A 13,741-nucleotide genomic window follows, 5' to 3' on the forward strand; every position below is an offset into this window, starting at 1 on the left:
GTAAGTCATGGAGGTCTCAGAGCCTCTCTCTCTTTCCTGACCACGAGGTGGGTGAGCCTGAGGACCCACCGAGATAAAGGGAGAGGCTGTTTTGTAAACAGTAAAGGGGGAGACCTGTGTGATTGGGGGCTGCTTGTCGGCAGGACCAATCTGTCTTGGCCTAGCTCCTTAGCTTCTAAACGCTGTTCCCCTTTCCTTTGTCCGCTGACCACAGTCCAGATGCCTGGATCATTTACAACCGCAAATTTTCTCTGAGCCTGTAGAGAGATGCTCCGTGGTGCTCAGAATTAGGGTGTTGAACCCCAGAGAAGGAAACTGCAGGTCTACCCAGGACCCTATGTCCTGCGAGCCAAAGTCAGGGGAAGCCAGAACGCCCAAGCGAAGGCAGTTTCCAGCAGGAAGTTTTCTGTTCATATTTGCTCTTCATATATACACAGAAAAGGCATGTTTGTGATGAATTTTACAAAGTGGACACACACCTGTGTCACCACTACCCGGCTCAAGAAATGACATGACCAGCCCCCTGGGAACTCCCTCGGGGCCCCTTCCTAGTCTCGCCCACCCCGACTCTGACTTCTAGCACCAAGGGTTGATTTCACCTCTGAATGTTAAATACGTGGAATCCGTCCAGAGCTCCTTTCGCTCAGCGCCGTGTGTGTGGGAGCTTCATCCTGGTGATGTCAGTGGCTGTAGCCAGTTCCTTCTCCCTGATGTACGTGGATGCCTACACTTGGTCACACCTGATCTGTCTGATGGTGGGCAGTGGGGTCATTTCCAGTTTTCCATGCGCTATGAATGTTCTAGTCCACGTGTCTGGGTGAGCTGATGTGCACTTTCGTTGGGAGTACAGACCTGGGGTGGAATGATAGGCTCGTAAGAGGTGGTTGGTTTGGTTGTAGTAGATGCCAGCAGGAAGGATTTAAACAAGCAGTTAAGCAGGACTTCCAGACCCTGCAGACTGTTGGTGGGTTAGCTCTTGTCACACCTCTTGAAATTTCCTCTGGAAAACAGGAGGAAGAGGCTGAAGGAGGCAGGCCTGCGTTGGAGGCTGGGGTGGGTAGTCCTTGGCCCCTCTCTGTCTGGTTTTGTTCCCCTTTCCATAGTCTGTCTGGGTGCCCAGTCTGTACTCCCAAGGAGGTATCTGGGGCCACTTGGAAGGGATGGGTAGGAGGGTTTTAAGCTTCATTTCCCTGCATCAACCAAAGCCCCCTGTGTCCTCTGTTTTACATAGTAGGATTTTGAGAATGACAGCATGTGATTATTGTTTTGTTTTTCTTAAAAAAAAAAAAAAAAAGCTTTAGCTATGGAACATTTGAAAATTGTTGAAGGGACCGCTTGAGGTCCCTTCCATCTGGATAATTCTATTTTGGGATCAGGAGGAGGGTGTGGGAAGGGTTAAGCATTATTCAGTCCAAGAGCAGGGCTGGTCCTCATTGACCTTTTTAAAGTTCTTAAAGCTCAGCTCATGATGCGGGAGATCTCAGTACTTTCTATTAAAATAGTGTTCAAACAAAACGGAAAGCCTACAGGATGTGGGGGAGAGGCTCCATGTGGAGGGACGTTTGGGTAGCCTTTCAGCAGGAGTCTTGAGGACTCGCTCCTTCAGCCACCCCTCTGCATTTTTGTTTTTTTTCTTTTTTAATTCTCCACCAGCTGTTCCTGGTGGTTGTCACTTGGGGTGTTCAGGTTCAGAATGGTTCTTGTTTTCGCCAGGAGTGGGTGACGCTGCTGTCTGTCCTGAGGGTGGTGGCTTTCCTTCCTCCAACGCCAGGCCGAGTTTGGACCTGTAGTTTCGCTTGGTGAGGGAGGCTGGGCCCTTCCTCGGCACCGGCACCGAGAGAGGAACGTCTCTGCCTTTGGCATGCAGCTCTGAGTCAACAGGCCTGATAAACAGCCCACTTCCCAGGACCAGCAAGGAACAAAGCCCCTGACGGCTGCGGGATCCGCCCACCCCCTCTTCCTGAAACAGCTGCTTATTCTTTTGACAGGAGTCAGAAGGCTGCACCTTCGCTTCCTCCCAGCCCTGCCTCCTTCTGCAGAACGGAGCTCAATAGAACTTGGTACTTTTGCCTTTTACTCTAGGAGGAGAGAAGCAGACGATGAGGTATGTGACACAGTGGAATGATCTACCTCTGCTGGGTCAGGGTCCCTGGGGGTATCGTGAGTCAGCTGCAGTGTGGACACTCCTGGGGGAGGAAGCCCACTCTCCCCCTGGCTTCTTGCTGGAATCCTCCAGTCGTTCTGGAAGACAACAAAGTCCTCTTCTCCCAGTGCTGGATCTAGAAGTGGGTGCTGGCGGGGTGCTGGCTCCGTCCCTGGAAGCTCTGCTGGAGTTTGCTGCCCCTGGCAGGACCTCACAGGGCGGGGCTGCAGCCTGGGGTTTTTCTGGGACTCAAAGTGCCAATGCAGGGGTAGGAGGGCTTGTGCATGCAGAGCCCTCTTGGGGCAGCACTGACCCTTCATTTACCTCGCCTTATTTCTCCTGGGAAAACTCTTGCGCAATGATTCCTGGATCAGGCAGCAAGGAAAAGCTGGCTGGACCCAGGCTTCAGATTTCCTGAAGGGGATTCTAGAAAGGGCATTGTGAGAATCCCTCCAAAAACAGGTTATTCCATCTGTGGTGACTGGAGCAACAGCTAGTCGTATATTTAGTCTGAGGCTTGTCTCTTAGTTTCCTCTATCTGTGTTTACTTTGACCCTTATAATGAAAAACATAACTGGAAACACGTCCATGTACCTTTTTCCCCCCAACAAATTATACCATGTTTCTTCTAACAGGGAGCATCTCTCCCTAATGCCCACCAGTTTAGAGAGATTTCAGGGTAAAAGCAGAACTTTCTCTCCTCACCCCCAGCACCACCTCCCTGCCAGGAGCTGGGCCAGGAGGGCAGAGGGTCTGCTTTTCAAACACAGCATCCCCCCATCACCACCTTGAGGGTAAGCCCAGTGATCTCAGCCTTTGTGAAAGCTCAGTTTCCTCAGCTATAAAGCTGCTGTGCTGCCCAGGATGAGGGACGAACAGGATAGAGTAAGGAAGGCTCAAATGCCAGGTACACAGGAGGCACCTGGAAATGGCAGAGGCGCTGAACCGAGTAGGCGCACCAGCTGGTCCAAGGAAGCCTGTGATTGGCTAGCTTTGGGCCAGTTGCTTAGTGATAACCGTGAAAGGCAGGCTTCCCAGGTGGTATTAGTGGTAAAGAACCCACCTGCCAATGCAGGAGACGTAAGAGAGGCAGGAGCCATCTTCCTGGGTCAGGAAGATCCCATGGAGGAGGGCACAGCTTCCCACTCCAGTATTCTTGTCTGGAGAATCCCATGGACAGAGGAGCCTGGTGGACTACAGTCCAAAGGTCACAAAAGAGTCGGACACTGAAGCAACTCAGCAAGCATGTACCCACTCATGCAACCAGGAAAGGCAAAACGAAAGGATGGGCCTCAGAGCTGGCTGATGAACCTGCGGGTGAGCCTGCATGTCTGCTGAGGACACAAGAGATACAAGGGTGAGCACTGGAGGCCAGCTCTCTGGACCTGAATCCTGGCCCCACTGCTTTATGCTGTGTGACACTGGGCAAGTCACTTAACCTTTCTGAGCCTCCATTTTCATGTCTGTAAAATGAGGATAATACTATAGTGCCTTCACAGGGTCATTATGAGGCTTACCCGAGAGACTGCTGGGAAAGCGTTTAGCCCAGGCCGTGGCCTGGTTCAGTTGAGGGGCATCCAAGTGTTGCAGGGCCAGAAGTTTATTCCATTTCCAGGCTCCCTTTAGGAAAAAGAATGCAAAGTGGAAGTAAATGCCATCATCCCTTGGTATCCACTGGGGATTGGTTCCGAGACCCTCGCAGATACCAAAATCCAGGGACACTCAAGTCCCTTACATAAAATGGTATGGTATTTACATACTACCCACATACATCTTCCCATTTACTTTTAATCACCTCAAGATTACTTAGAATACCTGCTGCTGCTGCTGCTAAGTCGCTTCAGTCGTGTCCGACTCTGTGCGACCCCATAGATGGCAGCCCATCAGGCTCCACCGTCCCTGGGATTTTCCAGGCAAGAACACTGGAGTGGGTTGCCATTTCCTTCTCCAATGCATGAAAGGAAAAGTGAAAGTGAAGTCGCTCAGCCATGTCCAACTCTTAGCGACCCCATGGACTGCAGCCTACCAGGCTCCTCCGTCCATGGGATTTTCCAGGCAAGAGTACTGGAGTGGGGTGCCATTGCCTTCTCCGACTTAGAATACCTAGTACAGGGTAAATGCTATGTAAATAGTTACCTGCACGCAGCAAATTCCAGTTTTGCTTTTTGAGGCTTTCCTGGAATTTTTTGTTTTTTAAAGTTTTTGATCTGTGGTTGGTTGCATCTGCAGATGAAACCCATGGGTACAGAAGACTGACCGTATTTAGGAAAGGAGGAGACATCCGAACATATAACAAAAACAGACAAATGCTCTCCATAGGAAAAAATCCAGAAAATAACATTGTAATAAAGTGTGAAGATAATATAAAAATGATTAGTATTACTCAGCTGTCGGATGCACCTGTTATATTTTGGCTGCAAACTCTTGGACTGCCTCTTTGCTGACTTTGTAATAACATTTTAAATTGAGACAAAAAGAAGACAAATCAGTTTTTGCCTGTGCTGCTGCTGCTGCTAAGTCACTTCAGTGTGTCCGACTCTGTGCGACCCCATAGACGGCAGCCCACCAGGCTCCCCCATCCCTGGGATTCTCCAGGCAAGAACATTGGAGTGGGTTGCCATTTCCTTCTCCAATGCATGAAAGTGAAGAGTGAACGTGAAGCTGCTGAGTCGTGCCAACTCTTAGAGACCCCATGGACTGCAGCCTACCAGGCTCCTCCGTCCATGGGATTTTCCAGGCAAGAGTACTGGAGTTTTGCCTCTAGCTTGGTTAAATCAAAGGTTGCATTTTATTACCTCGAGTTTAGAAGAGTTTCTTTCAGCTTCACAGCTTGTTATTGGTGATGCCATGGCTGTGAATCGCTTGGCAGTTTCCTGCTCAGGTGACTCCAGCCAGAGCTCCAGGGAACTCAGCTCTTCCATCCTGGATGGGGTGGTAGGGGTGTGTTGGGGGAATATGGGCACCAGGTAGCTGTGAAGTCTGGATTACTGTGACCCCTGAGACCCCCAAGTGGGGAGCAGAACAGCAGTTAGTTCAGCTCCTTCTCTGAATCACAGTGAGGGGCTCCTGGGAGCTCAGCAAGGCCCACCTGTGGGGAGTGGGGTCAGGACCCAGGCCCCACCTGCAGCCCCAGGACTGGTATGATTCCCCCAGACACGGCTGCATCTCATCTCCGGGAAGCATTTGAGCCTTAACCAGTCCCCACCCCAAAGGGAGAGCAGGCCCAGTTTGCCAAGGGGCCTGACATGGAGGTTGCATAAGCTTCCAGGTCAGTTGACCTGTGGACTCAACATGACTTGGTTGGCAGTCTTCTCTCATGATCATCACTTCCAAGAAACTGGGGCTATTGCAGAAAGATGAGCTTGGTGTGGCTGAGTGAACCTGTCCTCTCGGCAATGAGATTTCCAGCCTTCTGGCTGATTTATCGCCAGGTCCCGGGTCAATCAAGAAAGACTGTGGTGGAAAGTTAAGTTCACAGGACTTGTTTCAAGGACGGGGAGACTGAGGTCAGAGAAACCATGACTCAGTTCACAAAGCCACTTCATGTGGCCGCTGGGGGTGGCATTTGAGCCTCCTCTTCTTCCCCTCCCCATCGTGGGCCATGGGGTCAAACGTGATGTCCGCGGGACCCTGAGCTGGGGGCAGTGGGGAGTGGAGCTGACTATCACATCAGTCCGCAGGCGGGGAGGGCCCGCCTGTGACCCTTCTGGGTCCTGCAGTCTCCGATGGAGCCACGTGCTTCTGAATCTTTCCCCTAAAAAAAGCAGCGTCCTCATTTCGACTGCGGTTTGTGGAGCATTTACTGCCCACCAGGACAAAGTGCTGCGTAAACACGGTCTCCTTTTGTCCTTTCAAGAACCCTAAATGGGGGCGTATTTGAAGCTCCATTTTGTCTGTGTGAACAGAGGCTCAGAGCCAGAGAACTTGCCTGGGGTGTGCGTCTAGGGCTGCACAGCCTTAGCTGCCAGACTCATTTCTGCCCGGAACGCTGGAACTAAATGTTACAATGGAGGATGTGGAAGATGAATGATAGGAAGTTTCCCGAAGGGTGACTAATAGTCAGTTCCTGGCCCTCCCTCCTGCCCCACCACCCGCACCCTCACCTGCTTTGTTTCCTTTGCAACACTTGTCACTGTCTGATGCGAATCGTTTTGAGTCTCTCGACCCCATGCAGTGGTCCAGAAGTGACTGCGGCTCGAGGTTGCAGGACGGGATGTGTTCCAGGGACAGGGGACGATGAATCACAGGCAGAGAGGAGGATATAGCCTGCGGGAAGGCGCTACTTTCCCCCTGCTCTGCCCCAGATAATGGCTTTTCCAGGGCTTCTGAGTGCCCAGTGATTCAGCTGAGAAGCTCACCTCTCCCCCTGATGTGAGATGGGGAAAACAAGAGCCACTAGACTTCCCTTCAGAGAGGAGTTTTGCTGGGAAGGAATACCTGGGCTTATACCAGATGGGGTGAAATGATGAGATTCTCTCAAGCCGTGGGTGTGTGTATCGTCTGTGTGGAAGAATTAATTTATGGGCCTCATGGAAAAGTCTGACGCTCCAGGGAAACAGAAGCAGAAAAGGAGGCAGGGGAAGGGGGTAAGGAAGGTGGAGAAATGACAGTGTGACCCAGCCTTGCGAAATGCACTGGGGTTGTTAGCACCATCTGTACATGTTTCAGGAGTGGGGGTGGTTTTATTTGGAAGCCATGGTAAGGGCTGAGTCCTGGGAGTGGCCCAGGAGCGGCCCGTGTGGGTGGTAGGTTGGATTCAGAGAGAAATTGCCAACACCGTTGACAAGAGGGCTGAGAGATGCTGGGAGGGCTCAGGTGGAACTGGGCCTGGCTGGGCTCACCTGATCCTCTGAGGGGTGGGGCCAGGTGACTCAGATAGTCACACTCTCCCATATAAGACAGGATGTTTGTACCCTGTAGGGCCTAATTGAGGGGCTTCCTGGGTGGCTCAGTGGTAAAGAATCTGCCTACAATGCAGGGGAGGTTTGTGTTAGTCGCTCAGTCGTGTCCGACTGTATGCTACTCCACTGACTGTAGCCCACCAGGCTTTTCTGTCCATGGGATTCTCCAGGCAAGAATACTGGAGTGGGTTGCCATGCTCTCCTCCAGGGCATCTTCCCTACCCACGGATTGAACCCTGGTCTCCTGCATTGCAGGTGGACTCTTTACCATCTGAGCAACAAGGAAAGGGTGCAGTGCAGGGGTCGCGGGTTCAGGCCCTGGGTTGAGAAGATCCCCTGGATCTTCTGAGCACACACAGGGCCTAATTCTATGCTCTACTCCTTAAATGGGCTATTTAGAAGCAAGCCCACATTTCCTACTTGGTGGGTAAGATAGTCAACTACCAGTCTTCAGAAAGATGCAGTTTTGAAAATTCTGAGAGAATTTCAAACACATCAGTGAAGGGATTTTAGACCACATTGCCTGCCAAATGCCTCATCATATCCAGAGAGAAAAATGAAAATGTTTTCAAAGACCCACTGGCCTCCCTGCCAACCCTTCTGTAGCCAGTGCTTTGCTGAAGGACTCGAGATTGACTCATTTGGCCAGCTTCCAACTGTGAGTCTTTTAACAAGAGTGACACCTGACCACAGCAAAAAGTCAGCAGATTCAAGTCATTTATAGGATCCAGAAAGAAATGGGCTCCAAGGGACTTCCCTGGTGGTCTGGTGGTTAAGAATCTGCAGGTTAAGAATCCCTTCTAAGGCAGGGGTTGGTGGTTGATCCCTGGTCCAGGACCTAAGGCCCCACGAGCTGCTGGACAACTAAGCCTGCGCTCTACAAGGAAGACCCAGAGCAGCCAAAATTTAAAAAATAAGAAAAACATTAGAGGGTTCAGGATGGGGAACACGTGTATACCTGTGGCGAATTCATGTTGATCTATGGCAAAACCAATACAAAATTGTAAAGCTAAAAAATAAAATATAAAAAAAAAGAAGAAAAATATTAAAAATGGGCTTCAAGAGTTGTCTCTGGGGCTAATTTCTGAGATTAAAAAAAATCAAACACCTGCATTTGGAGAGGAGATGAGGGGTGTCCCTGATGTACGTGTCAGTGTTCTCTACCACGAGAGTTGTGTGTTTAATGTTTCTTACACTGGGAGAAAATTTGTGTTTGATCCTCAGCAGGTGGGGTTGATAAAGCTTCAGATGGCTGGGGCTTGATCAAAGAAAATCAAAGTTGCCTGGCCTTTCCAAAGAGCTCTTAACCAGGCTGCAGCACAGAACAGATGGATAGACCTTCAGCGTCCCTAATTTGCGTCGATTTGCACTTTATTGTCTAACAAAACCCGATTCTTTTCTCTCAAATATGTTCTGAGCTTTTGCTGAGTACCAGGCTCTTTGCTTTCCTCATTGGATCCTCCCAACAGCCCGTTTGATGGACACCAGTAAGAAGAACTGGCAATTTTTGAGCATTTACAGGGTGCCAGGCACAATGCTAAGCCTTTTACAGATGCCATCTCTTGCAACCATCCCCATTTTTCCCCCATTTTAAAGACGAGGAAACCTATCTAATATGGTCCATTACAAGTCCAGCGTCCCTTTTCTGAATCCCTAGGCCAAATATGTTGGAATTCAGAATTTTTTTTTTTTTGTATGCAGAGTATTTATCATATATTATGTAATGTCCCAATGCAGCAGCAGCAGCACATAACAAAATACCTCAATATTTATACAAAGAAACATTTAAACAGCCTCACTGAGAGGGATAAAGATTATAAATAGCCTCACATCAGTTAGGGCCTGGATGTCAATTGAATTATAAACAGGCTTTCAGTTTTCAGAGCTTGCTGGAGTCAGATGAGGGTCTGAGAAGCTGCTTTGTGTTTGGAGGTAGCCAGTTTTATATGTCTCAAATCCCTACTTCACTCCCAGACTCCTGTGTTCTAATCACCGTCCACACTTCTCTGGGAGGGACCATAGCAGTAGATTGGGGTGGCTACAGTTTCAGTCCAGACCTGTTTGTTTCCAAACCCTGGCCTTTCCTTGCACGCAATGCTCATGGTATTGATGTAGAAATCAAGTGGCTTTTCCTAGCAGCCAGGATGAGTTGCAAGCATTCCTCTGCATTTTGTAACTTTGCCTTGGGTCCTGGGCTCTGTGTACCAGCTCATGAGGTATTCACAGGGAAGAAGCTCAAACTGAGGTGTCCCTGTGGCCTAGCAGGTCAATCTTCTCATGGTCTCTGGAACACCACTGGTCACAGTTGTATCTGAAAGCGGGAGGGTGAGTTATGACCTTGAGTTCAGCCCTGGCTTTTCCATTGCCAAACAGAGCTCACTTTCTAAGCAAGAAATGTCATGGCTGGTAATCCCACACTTCCTCTTTTTTAACTGCATTTAATAATAAAAGTGATGAAGGGACTATCCCTGGCGGTCCAGTGATTAAGACTCCGCTCTTTCAATGCAGGGGGTGGGTGCAGGTTCTATCACTGGTCAGGGAACTAAGATCCCACATACCACTCGGTGAGGCCAAAAAGTTGTTTAAAAAGTAGGGAGGAAAAAGAAAATAATAATAAAGGTGATGGAGCACAGGAGATCCAAGCCAGGAATCATTTCAGAACCCTCTTTGAAAAGAGTTAGAGAATAACCTGTCCCACGAAGGACTGTCCTGGTGCCTTCTCATTTTATTTCACACACTCACTAGGTGACGGCCTCCTCTGGCTCTTTGAAGGTACAGGGGATTCAGGGTTGAATAAGAAGATCAGAGGAGATGGAGCCAAATGTGGATGTTGCCACGTGAGCCGCCGCCCAAGGTGATATGTGCAGCAACGTGAACACAATGATGGGGGAGCCGGAGGAGGGAAAGGGGGCTACGCTGGTGGTTGGGGGTAGGGAGTGATGTCTTGCCACTCACACGGTTCACTGGACCCAGGGTAGATAAGGCACAACTAGGGAAGCTGGAAGAAGACTCAAGAAGCCGGAGGGACTGCAGACATGTTTATTCTCTCCCAGCAGCAGCAGCAGCAAGTTTTCAAAGACTACTGATATACTAAGACAGACATAAGTGGCCCATGGCCAGGTAGGTGCGAAGGCCCAGTGCTACAAAGGTCAGCAATATTGTTGTTTACAGAACACAAGGTGTGAGGCTGTGAGAGAGTGGGACAGGAGAGCCTGACTGGCTTCATGTTGTCAGTCAGTTTCTGCACAAGTGGTCTCTCCAAGGTGATGACGTTGGCTCCCTGATGTCTACTCTCACGTTTCCTCCACCTCCTGGCCCTCTCCTTCTTGCCCCCTTCTCTGTCCTACCTTCGAGTGTCGGCATTTTTAAGCTTCAGCCCAGGGCCCTCCTTCCCTTTTGTCTCTCTCCATTATCTCCTTGGTAATTGAGTTTATTCCCTTCATGTTAAATATCATCCTTGGTCTATGGACACTCCCCCAATTGCACAGCCTGCCCACAGTTCTCTGATGAACTTCAGACTTGAGTTCCGCTTGCCTGTGAGTCTCCATTCAGGTGTTCACACACTCTTTGAAATTCACATATCCAAGAGGAAACTCATCTTATTTTCCTTCAAGCCTATTCCTCCTCTAACCAATCTGACTAAATGCTACAACCTACCTGCTTAAGCAGAAACCTTATTTCTTCCTTCATCCCCAATGACTAAGTTACCAGCCAAATCCTATCAATTCTCTCTCCAAAGTATGTTTTGAATGAAACCAACCATTGAGCCAGCCCATCTCCTCTTTTTTAAAAAATTTTATTGATTTAATTTTGGTTGCCCTGGGTCTTTGTTACTATGCAAGGGCTTTCTCTAGTTGTGGTGGGCAGGGACTACTCTTTAGTTGTCGTGCACAGACTTCTCGTTGCGATGGCTTCTTTTGTTGCGGATCACAGGCTCTGAGCGTGTTGGGCTTCAGTAGTTGTAGCACATAGGCTTAGTAGTTGTGGCTCGAGGGCTTTAGAGTGCCCAGTATGTGGGATCTTCCCAGACTAGGGATTGAACCCTTGTCCTCTGCATCGGCAGGCAGATTCTTTGGACCACCAGGGAAGTCTCCAGCCTATCTTCCCTGTTGCAATTAGAATAGTCTAGCTTGTCATTTTGTCCGTTCCCCACACCCAGTGCCCAGATGGATTTCTCTGAATGAAGATGGGTGGGGTGACTCTCCAGCTTCAGATGCTTTTGTGGGCGCCGCCCTCTTTCCATGCCCTTCCAGCCTCTGACTGCCCCTGCCCACCCTCTGCCGACCGGTCATCACCACCACCACCCTGCCTCTTTCACTCAGGTGGGACAACTGCACTATTTTTATCTTGTCCACGTTTTTGGCTTTTGTTTTCCCAAACACAGGAAGCTTTTTCTCTAGTCAGCCTGGTATGGATGCTGTTTCTGAAATATTCTCATCCCTTCTCATGGGACTTTCTTTTCCATCCTTTTCCATCCTATCTTCACCCCATGGGAAGCTTTAAAATCATCTCCCCAAGTGAGCCCTTCCCCAACCACCCAAATCAAAGTACTTCCCAAGCTGTAATTCTCTACCCAGTACCCCTTCCCCCTTTGATCACAATTTCATGCAGCAATTAAGAAATATTTATGTACCTACTGTGCACCAGCTGTGTGGGTGTGGTAGGGAAATGGTTGAGTCTCAATGGTAAAAGACCAGCATGCTTTCCCCTCTGAATGAGGGAGCACGTAGTTAGGATATCAGGGGCAGCAGAGCCATGGAATTGATGATTCCCCAAAGTCACATGCCAAGAGGTAATGCTATTAAGTCAGAGGAGGCCAGCATCTGTGGGAACCATTAGCTCAACCCTCACTCTAGAAAAATGGTACAGATGAACTTGTTTGCAAAGTAGAAATAGTCACAGATATAGAGAACAAATTTAAGGTTATCAAGTCAGGGAGGGGCGAGATGGGATGAATTGAGAGATTGGTGTTCACGTACTGATCCTGCTGTGTATTAAGTAGATAACTAATGAGAACCTACTGTGTAGCACGAGGAACTGTACTCAGTGCTCTGTGGTGACCTAACTGGGAAGGAAATCTAAAAATGAGGGGATATGTGTATGTGTATAGCTGATTTACTTTACTGTACAGTGAAAACTAATACAACAGTTTAGAGTAACTGTACTCCAATAAAAATCAGTAAACCCTCTCCCACATCCATGGTGGACCTTGTGATCAGTCAGGACACTTTCCCTCTGAGCCTCAAAGTGGCCTTAGCATCTTTCACAACTCAGGCAGCCCCATCTGCTCATTGAATTGGCTAATTTGCCATTGCAGACCCATGCAATTTAAGGTAGAGCCTGCTCCTTGCACGTGTGTGTGCCCAGTTGCTTCAGTCGTGTCCAGCTGTTTGTGACACTATGGACTATAGCCCACCAGACACTTCTGTCCATGGGATTCTCCAGGCAAGAGTACTGGAGTGGGTTGCCATGCCCTCCTTCAGGGGATCTTCCCCATCCAGGGATCGAACTTGTGTCTCCTGCATTGCAGGCAGATTCTTCACTGCTGAGCCACTGGGGAAGCCCAGAACATGCCCCTCAGTGCTTATTAAATGTTCATCACCTTTTCCTTTTAGAAAGGATATGGGTATAAATATTTCTTAAAAAAAATCATATCCCACTCTTGCTATATTTAATCTATTTCCCCCCTCTTCTTTTCTTTTCCCAGGAGAAAATAATGAATGTCAAAGGAAAAGTGATTCTGTCAATGCTGGTTGTCTCAACTGTCATTGTTGTGTTTTGGGAATATATCCACAGGTAATTATGGAACATGATAAAGTGATGTTAGTGAACGTCTCCATCAGCCAAGTCACCACGTTGAATTAAAATTAGGATTTCTTCCTTCCTGTTTCCCTGAGCCCTAGACTTTAACGACTGTCTTTAAAATCATTAGATCCTCAAGCACTTTCTAAGGAATTAATTATCTTTCTTCCTGCCATGTTCCTAATGTCTCAATTTTTATATAGCTTTGCAGTTCTGGGAAGACTAGAGCCAGAAACAGTAAGGTCCTATTAAGACCAAAATGTCATATTAAAATATGACCAGATATGGAAATTGCATTAAGAAATTTCAGACAGGAATTCCACGAGAAATTCACCCTGATTTTTGCAGTCCTAAAATATTTGCAAAGTTCAAAGGAACAACTCAAAGTTGTTGACTTTTGCTGCAAAAATACACTTAGAGTCCCTGGTGATTTATTTGTGCCTGGCTAAACTTTTGAGTGTTTTGTCTGTGTTTTTTTTTTTTTTAAACTCTGGAAAACACAATGAATGAAATATTTCTGAGTTTTCAAATTCATCAGTGGATTCACCTCAAATTTTTGAGCTGCTTTGTGTGTTTTGAGAAACTATAATGCCTCGGGGGTTCCAGCTGGAGAGGCTTCTGACAGAAAGAAGTCTCCCCAAGCAGCTACAAAAATGCACAATGGTTTTGACTTTAAGAGGCATCAGTATAGTTCAGCCTTTCTTTCAAAAAGGCCACCTTACACCTAGAGGTGGATGAACCTAGAGCCTATTAGACATAGTGAAATAAGTCAGAAAGAGATAAACAAGTGTTGTATATTAATGCATTCATATGGAATCTAAAAAGATGGTACAGATGAAAGTATTTGCAGAGCAGCACAGGAGATGCAGACATAAAGAACAGACTTGTGGACACA

At 48.2% G+C, this 13,741-nt stretch overlaps 1 protein-coding gene and 1 long non-coding RNA gene across 28 annotated transcripts in view; one reads left to right on the plus strand and one right to left on the minus strand.

Moving 5' to 3' along the window:
* The window catches only part of GGTA1 (glycoprotein alpha-galactosyltransferase 1 (inactive)), a 78,596-nt gene that overhangs the window by 42,070 nt on the left and 22,785 nt on the right, over positions 1-13,741 (plus strand). For 13 of the 24 annotated variants that reach the window (XR_015136381.1, XR_015136382.1, XM_086325446.1 and 10 more), the window contains 2 exons: positions 1,989-2,104; positions 12,752-12,840. Coding sequence is in view for 19 of the 24 variants with exons in the window: in XM_086325446.1 (XP_086181572.1) it covers positions 1,989-2,104; positions 12,752-12,840 (205 nt within the window). In the remaining 5 variants the exon portion in view is untranslated. Of the gene's footprint in view, positions 1-1,988; positions 2,105-9,789; positions 9,899-12,751; positions 12,841-13,741 lie in introns of those variants that run through there. The other 11 variants (XR_015136383.1, XM_086325447.1, XM_086325460.1 and 8 more) reach the window with 3 other exon arrangements.
* LOC147362653 (uncharacterized) lies at positions 260-9,794 on the minus strand. 4 transcript variants are annotated; one of them, XR_015136384.1, is made up of 4 exons: positions 6,247-9,794; positions 4,939-5,065; positions 3,661-3,763; positions 260-852 (listed from the first exon to the last, which is right to left on the minus strand). It is a non-coding gene; the product is annotated as an uncharacterized LOC147362653 (long non-coding RNA). The 4 variants fall into 4 exon arrangements; XR_015136385.1 differs by lacking the exon at positions 260-852 and adding an exon at positions 861-1,000; XR_015136386.1 differs by lacking the exon at positions 260-852 and adding an exon at positions 2,105-2,241.

The sequence above is a fragment of the Bos grunniens genome, chromosome 11 (assembly GCF_055505025.1).
Source record: "Bos grunniens cultivar Pamir isolate PY7600 chromosome 11, Bosgru_T2T1.0, whole genome shotgun sequence".
Taxonomy (NCBI): Eukaryota; Metazoa; Chordata; class Mammalia; order Artiodactyla; family Bovidae; genus Bos; species Bos grunniens.